This window comes from Carlito syrichta, unplaced genomic scaffold, assembly GCF_000164805.1.
Source record: "Carlito syrichta isolate Samal-C Ts95f unplaced genomic scaffold, Tarsius_syrichta-2.0.1 Scaffold309894, whole genome shotgun sequence".
Taxonomy (NCBI): Eukaryota; Metazoa; Chordata; class Mammalia; order Primates; family Tarsiidae; genus Carlito; species Carlito syrichta.
In genome coordinates, this window is record NW_007253990.1 from 290,199 (window position 1) to 302,392 (window position 12,194).

At 39.7% G+C, this 12,194-nt stretch overlaps 1 protein-coding gene across 1 annotated transcript; it reads right to left on the reverse strand.

Moving 5' to 3' along the window:
- Positions 1-4,190: 4,190 nt before the first annotated feature.
- On the reverse strand, positions 4,191-5,234 carry LOC103270667 (olfactory receptor 52I2-like). Its single transcript, XM_008068202.1, is given in 2 exon segments — positions 4,191-4,804; positions 4,807-5,234. Coding segments are annotated over 2 exon segments (972 nt in total). The 5' UTR covers positions 5,165-5,234.
- Between the last annotated feature and the right edge of the window lie 6,960 nt (positions 5,235-12,194).

The following is a 12,194-nucleotide window of genomic DNA, read 5'->3' on the forward strand; positions in this document are numbered from 1 at the left end:
CGATCCCAGCAGATCTTCCTGAAGCGTTTGATGTGGATCTCCTCCGGCCCGGGTTGTGATGAGCTACCCGTGCCAGAGGCCGCGGCGGGCGCGGCGGCGGCGACGGCAGCGGCGGCGGCGGCGGCAGGAGCGCTGGTGGGGGGAGGGGCTGCGGCAGCAGCGGGAGAGGACGATGCAGTAAAAATGTCCAGTCTTTGCGATGTTCCAGTGATAGCGATGGCCGAGCTCTGTTTGAGGAGTAGGCTGCGATGCTGGGGTCCCCAGCCTCCCGGGGGCGAGAGTCAGAGACCCACTGCAGATCTCCCTTGCAGAGGGCTTCAGACACCAGGTTGCCAGGTCGCCATCTTGCCCCGCCGACATCAATACATAGTTTTTATAAATAAATTTCTGGACCTTGGGGGTCTCCCCTCATGCACTATTTGGCCATGATGGTTTGAAGAAGGATATCAATCTCATATATAGCCCCGGCCTTTTCCTTAGGTATCTAGGCAATCTTAAATGAAAGGCAGTTACTTGCCAAGCCTCATGAGTGGCCTACCTTAACTATCATTTCCTGTGCCTCTTCTCAATATAGAACTTTCAGGCTAAGATGATGTCATATCCTTACTTTTAGATTATGTATCTACCGATCATTTATGAATTCTCATCGGGGGTCTGGTCCCTCCCTCAAAATTGGATAGATCATATTAATAAAATTCTGTGCTCAGGAGCCCATCTGTTGCAGTAGACATTTTCCCTGTTAACCAAGCAGTAGAAGAACATTCACCTAGTTCTTTATCCTACCCTGGGACACACATTTGCCCCTTCCAATTGGCTCCTGCAGGTCCTAGCACTGACTGACTCCAGACCCAGGTGCCAGCAGCCCCCATGTGGGAAGACCTTGGGAGTTGGCTCAAAAGCCAAATTTCTGGAACATGAATACAAATTGTGGTTCTTATTGGGCCAAAAACAAAAGTTCAAAACAGGGCTGGGAACAGTAACTCATACCTATAGTCCCAGCACTTTGAGAGGCTGAAGTGGTAGAATCACTAGAGACCAAGTGTTCAAGACCAGCCTGGGTAATATAGTGAGGTTTCATCTCAACAAAAAAGCAAAAAAACAGCCAGGTAGTTCCAGCAACTCAGGAAGCTGGCCCCAGGAAGTTGAGGCTGCGGTGAGCCATGGTAATGCCACTACACTCCAGCCTAGGTGACAGGGTGAGATCCTGTAAAAAAAAAAAAAAAAAAAAACTCTAAACATATGAAACACTATATCATGGGTGAGACATCTTCAGTGAGACATCTGGGAAGGCGAGGAAAAGCTTTTAAGGTAGAATGGCAGTGAAGCATGAAAAATATTCAGAATATCCCTAAGACTGTGTTCTGGATCCCACAAACTCATAGTTGAGCACTACTATTGAAAGGGCTAAAGAAAGGTCAGAGAATCCAGAATGCCTAGCCCCCCACTCACCTCTGATCCAGGATGTTCCTCTGCTGTGCCCTGTGTATATCCACTTTCCTTCTGAGGACAGCCCCAGCTGATGCCCTAACCCCCCTGTGCTCTCCAACCTTTGCAGCATCTAATTGGTGTACCTTTCATTCCCCTGAGAGTGTTCTTATTTTTTATCTTCATTTACATTTATTCTTGATAGGCACTGCTAGAGATTTACACAGGTTATAAGTCTTTTCAAAGACGAGACATTTGGTTTGGTTGACTGTTTCTGTTTTGAAATCTTTATTTTACTCAATCTATTGATACTGAAAACTTTTTTGCTAAAATCAGCAGTGATATCTATCAAGAATCTCTTGCCAATCAAGTGACTTATTTTCATTCTTTGTTTTATCTGACCCTTCGACAGCGTTTAACTTTAATGCCTCCTCCTTTATTTTTGTGGATAACTTTCTGAAGAATTACCTACATACTGTAAAATGCACAAATCTCAGATGTACAGCATGATAAATTTTAATAAGATAAACATATGAGCACACCCATATAAACACTACTCAGATCAAGATATAGGCACAATTGCTTCCTGTTTGTTCGGGTGTTTCCATAAAGCTCTGGCTATGCTCTCCTAAGACACATTTCCAGTCCTGTGCCTTTTCCTGCCTTCAACCCTGCAGAGACATTTACATGAAGACCTGAAGAATCAGTCACTGAAAACTACTTTAGACAAATAACTTCAAAAACTAAATGATATGTAAGAATTTTTCATTACTATTAAAAGGATGGGGAATATATAATTCAAATTAAAACTGTCTTAAAGGTAAAAGCACTTATCATAACTCATTCTAATGGAGCCTTTCTGTTTACAATAAACTAGATCCCCTACCTGAGTATCTCCACTCTCAAACCAAACTTGCTCCCAGTCATCCCTACTGCTTATTTTCTTTGCTAATAAATCCTCTTGGCCCTTAATACTGTCTCTCCACCAACCCAAGTTTGGATATACCTCCTCTTCTCTTGGCTTTAATCCAAAGTAATATTATGTTTCCATTCAGTCTCCCACATGTCCTATCCTCATACCATTTCCAAAATGTCGTGGTATCTGCAGTACCCACCAGATCTGAACAGCCATCTATAGTAGGACTGAGGGCTTGTATCAGCCTTTCTGGGGTGACCTGCCTGGAAACTCCATCAATCAAACACCAATCCCCATGTCAGATACCCACATCCCTGATGTTTTCTCTATTCAACTTTTTCTGATGAATTGATTTCTGATAGTCTACATTTTTTACTCAAAAGAAGAAGAATTTATACATGACCCTTCAGAAGGAGTAGAAAGAGTGATACAAAATCGATGATGAACAATGGGTGTCATGGTGAGGAGTATTGTCCTTTCCAAATACTTTACATTGGGAGTCTTCTTTTCCCTTCAGCTACTCCACCATCCTGTCTTTTCCCTGGATTCCCTTGGCCTCTTCTCAGCAAATAAACACTGAAATTCCTCCAGAGACTGATTTTTCTTTGTTTTCTGGTTTCTGGGGCTTTCCAGATTGCAGGAGGAGGCAGATGCTTAGTCTTTGTTTCTTCAAGTCCTTACAGGATATCTAAGAATTATGCTAAGAATATAGAGTGCATGCTGAAAGAAAAACAAAAAGCCCAAGATTGGTAGGATTTGTTAAAGCCCTCTATATACCAGAAACCCTAAAAAAATGCTTTTCAAAGATGATCTTATTCAATTTCTCCAACCTTCAAAAGTAGGTACCCTCATTACATCTACATTTTATGAATGAAAACAAGGTGCATAGAAGATCACAAAACCAATAGAAAGAGTCATGGTTTAAATTTTAATAATCATAATTTATTTCACTTTGTATACAACTACTTACACTGATAATATACTTAATATCTCAAAGCCCATTTCACTCCTGCATTCTTCCTAGGGACTTGCAGTAGACTTTGCTGGGTAAATATTTCTCATGACACAGCATTATAAAGCCCTGTTTGAACACAGAAGGGCTGTAAGATTTTGGGAAGACTAAGGGATATGGACTTTCCAAACTAGAGGAAAATATGGATCTCAGCACAAAGATTGAAAAGGGAAATTATTCTCCAAATAGATCATAAACCAGAGGACATACAGCGTAGGGTATTTGAATGGAAATGAAAATAATAGCAGCTAGAGGGTGCATAGGTCATGACTTCTGCATGGGCATCATAACAGAGCAAGAAAAAACTTGAGTGAAAGAAGCCAAAAGGCTCAAGAGGTAAAATTATGTTTATTTTTTATGGCAAAGGATATATAAATATATGGAAATATGAAAATTCAGGAGACATGGTACATGCTCCCAATTCCCCAACTCCTCAGTTAAGATATTGTTATTCATGGTGTGCATGGTGAATCTTGATGAATCAAGAAGCCTTTTGTTTTCTTATTTTGGGAGGAGAATGAGTGAAAAGGAGCTTGCTGTCTTCTGCAGCCAAACCTAGCACACTCCAAGAGAACACATGGTTTAGCCAAATCTGTACTCTCCACCCAAATTTATCTCTGTTTCAAATACTACTTAATTAAAATTACTGGAAATGTTGTCAGAAACATTTTATTACATCTTGCTAGAAATTGAAAAATTACACAAAGATATCCTTTACAGCTTCATTTTAGAATTCCTATAGTGCCAGGTAAACCAGTCCAGACCTCTGATCTCTAAGTCAACTTTAAAGGTGGCTGGAATGCTCAAGCTCTGAATTATGTTCATGAACCATTGTGTTCATGAACCAAAATCGGAGGAGTCAAAGAGACAATGCATCAGTGATCTCTGTATTCTCTCTCTCATTTGTTTCATTCTCATGCCATAGATGATAGGGTTAAAGGTGGATGGGATGACCAAGTACAAGTCAGCTAACAGCACTTGGGTGTGCAAGGGCACTGCATTTTCCCCTAGCCAAGCCACATAGATGGATGCCATCCCAGGTAGATAGTACAGAGCCATGACCCCCACATGGGAGCCACATGTGCTTAATGCTTTCAACTGAGCATTCTTTGAGGAGAGACCAAACACTGCCTTAAGAATCAAGATATAGGAGGCAGCAATGAAGGCCACATCAGAAACCACAATAATGAAAGAACCAAGTAGACTGTAGAGACTACTGGACATAGGGTCAGCACATGCTAACTTGACCACAGCTATGTGCTCACAGTAGGAATGGAGAACCACAGAGGAGCCACAAAAGGGTAAATGACTCACCATCCAACTCAAGGGAGTCATAAATATGATTGCTCTGATGGTGACAGTCACACTCACTCCCAGTGTCACTTGAGGTGTGAGAATTCTCCTGTAATGTAGGGGCTTACAGATGGCCACATAGCGGTCAAAAGCCAGGGCAGGAGCAGCCCTGAATCCACAGCTGTTGCTGAATGGACAAAGTACATCTGGGTGAAGCAAGCATTGAAACTGATGGAGCTGTCTTTTGAGAAGAAGATGCTCACCATCTTGGGTACCACTGAGGAGGCCATAACAATGTCAACAGCAGCAAGAACACACAGGAAGCAATACATGGGTTCATGTAGAGTGGAATCCACCCAGATTACAGTCATAAGGAGAGTGTTTCCTAACAGAGCTATGGTGTACACAGCACTCAGTGAAATAGCCAGCCAAAGATGTGAAGACTGCAATCCTGGAATACCCACAAGGAAGAAGGTGGCAGGGGTGTCCATTGTGTGGTTGTAGGATGACCCCAGCATCACAAATGAGACAACGTTCCTGTTAAAAAATAAAATAATGATCTAATATAAGGATGCACGCCTGTAAGATTTGTTCCCATCAGTGGTTTTAGGAAAACCAGTAGTTTTAGGAAAACCTACTCTCAACAGGATAGTATTCTCAGGAGCTGAAAAGTAATATCTGATATTTTGGTCTGCCTTTCATCCTTCTCAATATCCTTTGCCTTAACTAATGTCTACACATTGTTCAAGATTAAGATCATGGTTCACTACCATTGGGAAGTCTTCTTTGCTGTCTCTTCCGCCCTTCACCACGCCCCCCCACCACCACCACCCCAATACTCAGGCAAAATCAGGCACCTTCTTCTGAGCTTTCATGGAATCTCTCATAGTGACTTCTGAGGGATTAAATTGATATTCTCTACCTATGACTATATTGTACACACTCAAATGTATGTCTCTTGTTTGTGGCCTTATATGAAGGGTGTGACTCACAGCTGCAATAGACACATCCTTTAAAAGAAAATGTGTATACTCAAATAATTAACAGTTTCCAAAGAATGAATGATAAATCAGAGAAAATTCGTCTTTTATCTCTGTATATTCAGGTACTACTCCTTAATGATTTTTAAATGAAAGAACTACTCAAGGTCAAACATGTCACATTTTTTTATCCTCAGTATTGTGCCTAGACAAAACATGAAAGAACCACTCTTATAGCTGAAGAAATATAACAGGTTAAAGAAAATAGGTCATAAATACCAACATTAACACATTCCATAGAAGATCATAAACTGCCTGGAAGTATATATAATCTCTACCTTCTTTGAACTTCAGCCTGGATTTCCTACTGAGCTAAGTTCAATTAATGAGTTAAATCATTACAAATAAAAGTTGGCACTACCTTGCAGAGGAAATCCTCTTTCATAAGTTTTTATGAATCTTCAATTCAGTTAACTTCCCTTTAATGATAAACTTTCCAGACTTTGCAGACAACAAGAAAACTTTATCCTGTACAAAATAAAGCACATTTTAACAAACATGATATATGTCAGTGCTATTTTTCAAACTACAGTATTCATAATCTGTGTATTTCTTCATTTATAAAATAAGACAAACATTCATCTCACACAAGACAGTTCAAATAACGTACATGAGATGAAGTATTTTATCCAAGGTCACTGAACAAATATGTGGTAGAGTTGAGGCTTAACTCCAAGTCTTTCCAACTGGGACTCCCTGCTGTCCATCCAGCCTAAGATTGACAGTCAAAAAAATAACTATGGATACTGACCCAAAAAAATGAGAGGCTTCACTCAACAGTTTTGATGTGACTAAGAGAGCTACTACTCTGCACTGCTAGAAAATGAGCTCCAACCCTTGTAGATTTCCACTTATTGCTGCACTCGCCCTCCATTGCCTCAGTCAGGTTAACACTTGAATCCTATAACATGTATTATCAAATAGCACATAACATGTAGTATCATGTATCACACAACATGTAATAATCTGGTTGGCAAAACCTGAGTATGAGAAATCAGCATTAACTACCATTCCATTCCTGTTATCTTTAGGATGGTTGGCTTCCGTGATTTTATATGTTTGGGCATGTGCACATATTCCCAGCCATATAAGAACACTCCCTGCAAGGACCTCTTCTTGCACTGGCGGTATTAGTCTGTCTTGTGAGACATTGGTTGAACTTCTTCAAGGAAACTCTAGTTTTTCTTTCCTCAGAATACAACATAAAAACTCTGCATACTTTTACGTGCCCCACTCAAAATGTGTTGTTGACCCTACATCATCAAGAAGCAGGGTAACAAAGTGGCAAAAACTTTTGGTTCCAGGCTCATAATCCCTAGGCTGAATAACCTACACTATCACTTGTTAGCCACTTTTTTATCAAACTGTATAACTCTAAAAGCCTTAATTTACTTATTAACAAGACTGACATAATAGTTGCTATAATAACAGAGATATGTTGACATTTAAATGAGAAGTTATATAAAAGCTATATAATAACAGATAAGGTGTTTTGACATTTAAATGAGAATCTATACAAAAGTGCTCAGCAGAATGCTTGGTTATTGGGTGCTCAATAAAATGTAGCTAATAATAAATGAGACCATGTTTCTTGCTTTAGTCCTATGGTTCGAGATTGTTCCAAATAGTATACTTAAATGGGTAAGTGTGTCTTGGAGACCACGATAAAAAAATTAAAAAGCAGTTCAACCTGCATTGCTGAAAACATTTCTCTTGTCCTCCCATGATCTATCAATGAAGATGTCTCACCCAGAGACTGTACACAGTTTTTCTAGTTTCACTGTGATAAGGAACTCACTGTTTGTTCCATTATAGGTCAGTTATCAAGTTTAATATTTTTCTCTTGGTTGATTGCTTTTTTTTTTCTTCATGACTTCTCTGTGCAAAGTCCTTCCTTACGTTTGCCTACAACTCATCACTAATATGACAGACAAAAATGGTTACCACTTCTGCTGGCCTATAACAGCTCTTGCCAAATTATAACCGGATTAAGAGTAGAGTGGAAGTAGGTATGATAAACATTACTTATCCAGGTTAAGTTGCTGCTTCAACTGCTTTTCCCATTGCAATCAGATCATTTCACTTCCTGAGGCCATGGAGATGTAGCTTGGTCTCAAATCTATACTCAGAGTCAAAAGGGTGGGCCAGATTTATTAAGTACAATTAATCTCCTTCCTCAAACCCTCATGGCCAAATAGTGTACCTCTCAAGGCCTCAGCCTAGTAGGCCACCACAGTAATTGGGTGGATTATATTGACATAACATTAATTATGCATAGCCCAAGACCCATTTTTTAGGTATTCAGGTAATCCTAAATGAAGGGTGCTTATTTTCTAAGGCTTATGAGTAGCCTATCTTAAACTATCACTTCCTGTAACTCTTATCAATGCAGGACTTTCAGAATGAGATAGTTGCCATATCCCTATCTTTTAATGTTCCTACTTGCCATTTTTAACTTCTAATCAAGGGACTGGCCCTTTCTGAATCATGGAATAGATCAGATTCATGAAATTCTGTGTTTGGTATCCCATCTGCTACAGTAGACATTTTCTCTGTTAACCAAGCACTAGATGAACACTCATATGGTTCTCCATCTTAAACCTGGGACACACATTTGCCCCTTCCAATTACCTCCTGCGGAGACTAGCACTGACTGACTCCACAACCCAGTTCCCTGCAGCAGCCTTGCAGGAAGACCTCAGGAGTTGGCTCAAAAGCCAAATTTCTGGAACACGAATGCAAATTGTGTTTCCTATAGAAACAAAGAAACCAAAAACAAAAACCCTAAACATATGAAATTCTATATCATGGAACCAACTCTACAAAGTAGTAAAGTGCACATCATATTCAGATCATATGAACCACTGGGTGAGACATCTTCAGTGAAAGATTAGGGGAAGACAAGGGAAAGCTTTTGAGGTGGAATGATGATGAAGATAGATAAAAAATATTCAGAAGTCCCTAAAACTATTATGTGTTCTGGATCCCACAGATTCATGGTTGAGAATTACTGTTGAAAGGTCAGAGAATCCAGAATGCCTACCCCCACTCACCTCTGATTCAGGATGTTCCTATCTTGTGTACTGTGTAATCCTGTGTAAATCCACCTTCCTTCTGAGGGCAGCCTCAGCTGATGCCCTAACCCCATAACTCTCTTCAACCTTGGCAACATCTAGTGTTGTATACTTTTCATGTCCCCGGCAGTGTTTTTATCTTCATTTACATTTCTTCTTAATTGACGCTGCTAGAGACTTACAAAGGTTATTGGTCTTTTCAAAAACAGGATATTGGGTGTGGTTTGTTGGTTGTTTCTTTTTAAAATTATCATTTCATTCAAACAATTGATACTGAAAATTTTCTTACTAAGATCAACAGTGATCAGCATCAAAACTCTATTGCCAATCAAGTGATTTCTTCCCATTCTTTGTTTTATTTGACCATTTCAGAGAACTTAACCATAGTGCCTCCTCCTTTATTTTTTAGTTAACTTTTTAAGGTACTATATGCATGTTGTAAAATGAAAAATCTCTGATGTACAACTTGATAAATTTTTCTAAGGTAAACACACAAACATATCACATAGGCACTATCTCAATCAAGAGACAGTCACAATGGCTTTCTGGCAGTTAAGAAATACTATTTTCAGAAAGCTCCATCCATATCTCCTAAGACATGTTTCCAGTCCTGCACTTTATTCTGCTTTCAATCTACAGAAACATTTACATGAAGGCCTGAAGAATCAGTCACTGAAAACTACTTTTGATAAGTAACTTAACTTCAATAACTAAATGATATGCAAGGATTTTTCATTTTATTAAAAGGATGAGGAATGAATAATTCAAATTAAAATTATCTTAAAGGTAAAAACACTAATGCATAACTCATTGGAATGGAACCTTTCTGTTTATGATAAACTGGCCCCTAACGTATCTCCTTTTCCCAGCCAAACATTCTCACAATCAGCCCTACTGCTTAGTTTCTTTTCTTATAACTTCTCTTGGTCCCATGATACTGTCTCTCTACCAACAGGAGGGTGGACTTACCCTTTCTGCTTTGGTCCAAAGTAATCTTATGTTTCCATTCCGTCTCCCACCTTTCCTATTTTCACGTCATTTCTATAAGGTCCTGGTATCAGTAGTACCCACCAGACTTGGCCAGACCTTTATAGTAGAACTGAGGACTTGTATCAGCCTATCTAGGGTAACCTGGCTTGGAGACTCCATCAGCCAAACACCAATCCCCAGGCCAGTTATCCACATCCCTGATGCTTTCCCTATTCAACTTTATCTGGAGGGTTGATGCCACTTAGAACATATTTCTTTCACTCAAACGAAGAAGAATTTAAACAGAACCCCTTGGGGAGGAGCAGAAAAAGCTACACAAAATGAAAGGTGAACAATAGGGTGTCATGGAGAGGTGTATTGTCCTTTCCAAAGACCTCTCCCATCAGGAGCCCTCCTTTCCCTTTGGCTACTCTGTCATTCTGTCTTTTCCCTGGGTACTTGCCTTCTCTTGGCCTCTTGCCCAGCAGACAAACACTGGAATTCCTCCAGTGACTTGTTTTGCTTTGTTCTCTGGCCCCTGGGGCTTCCCAGATTGCAGGAGGAGGCAGAGGCTTAGTGTTTGTTTCTTTAAGTCCTCAGAGGATACCTAAGTATTAGACTAAGAATATTGAGTACACACTGAAAAGGGCCAAGATTGGTAGAATTTGGAAGCCCTCTATATCTATATAAGAGGAACCCTAATAAATACTTTTCAAAAATATCTTATTCAATTTTCACAGCCTTCAGAAGTAAGTGCCATCATTACTTCTATATTTTATTTTTTATATTTTTTAAAATGTTTGAGTTATGGGTTATAAATGAGGATTTACTACATAAGTAAGTTGCATGTATGTAAAGTTTGGGCTTCTAGTGGGTCATCACTTTTCCTCTTAGTGGAAAAGAAAGTACATCAAAGGTCACCTAACCAGTAAGCCAAAGAGTTAGACTGATTGATTGATTTACTATTTAGGAAGAATATTTATTTGATGCAGTCTCTTGGGGAAACAATTGGTTGTTTTTCATCAAATTGTGATGGAAGTTTGTGCCACCAATTCTACTTCAGGAATAAACACCAGAGCAAGAATTCACAAACTGCAGCCCATGGTCTATTTTTTTAAATATAAATTTAATTTATTTTAGATTCAGGGGTGTAAGTGTATGTTTGTCACATGGACATAGTGTGTAGTGGTAGGGATTGGTTTCAGGTGACTCATTCCCTAGATACAGAATATTATATCCAATAGACAATTTCTGAACCTTACCTTTCTCCACCCCTCCTCTCTTTTTAGTGTCTCCAGTGTCTATTATTTCCATTATTTTGGTCATTTAATTCCCGCATATAAGTGAAAACGTGATGTTTGGTTTTTTGTTTCTGAGTTACCTCATTTAGTATAATGTTCTCCAGCTCCATCCATATTGCTGCAAAGAATATGCTTTTTTTCCTTTCTTATCACTGAATAGTATTCCATGCTGTATATGTACCACATTTTTTTTTTTGAGTTGGAGTCTCACTCTGTCGCCCAGACTGGATGGAGTGCAGTGGCCGCTTCCAGCCACCACAGCCTCGACCTGCTGGGCTCCAGTGATTCTTCCGCCTCAGCCTTCCAAGCAGCTGGAATTACAGGCGCACGCTACCTCGTCCAGCTAATTTTTTTTTTTATTTATTGTAGAGATGAGGTCTTGCCAAGTTGCCAAGCTGGTCTCCCAAAGCGCAGGATTACAGGCTGAGCCACCAAGCCCGGCCACATTTTTTTAATCCAGCCAATCATTGCTAGGCACTTGGGTGCTTCCATAATTTTGCTATTACTTCCATAATATTGCTGCAATGAACACATGAGTACAGGTACATTTTTTATATAATGATTTATTTTTCCTTGGGTAGATCCTTAATAGTAGGAATGCTGGATCAAATGGTGATTCTATTTTTAGTTCTTTGAGAAATCTCCATACTGATTTCCATAGAGGTTGAACTAGTTTACCATCCTACCAACAGGATATGAGTGTTTCCTCTTTACCACAACTGTACTGTTACAGCTGAAGCAGGTGCTTATCCTTGCTGCCTAGAAAAACCAAAACTCACATGGTCATTATGATGGAGAAAAAGTTTAATATTGCAAAACAGTAAGCAGGAGAAAAATCTCTCAAATCTGCCTCCTCAAAGATTTGGAAGATAAGGTTTTTTCCAAGGAAATTTGATGGGCAGAGAGATGGGGGTTGTTGATTTGCTGATGATGTCATTGAGAGGTGTTGAGGTTGTCTTCCTGGGATCCTGTGACTGTCAGAGAATGTCCTGGTGCTCTGAGCCTCAGTAGGAGTTTAGATCTGCCAGAGTACTAAGTCTGAAAAAGATCTCAGATACCATTCTTAGCTTTTAAAATAGATGCTGTTTGAAAAACAATTCCCAGTCGGACTCGGTGGCTCAGTCTGTAATCCTGCACCTTTGGGAGACTGAGGTGAGTGGATTG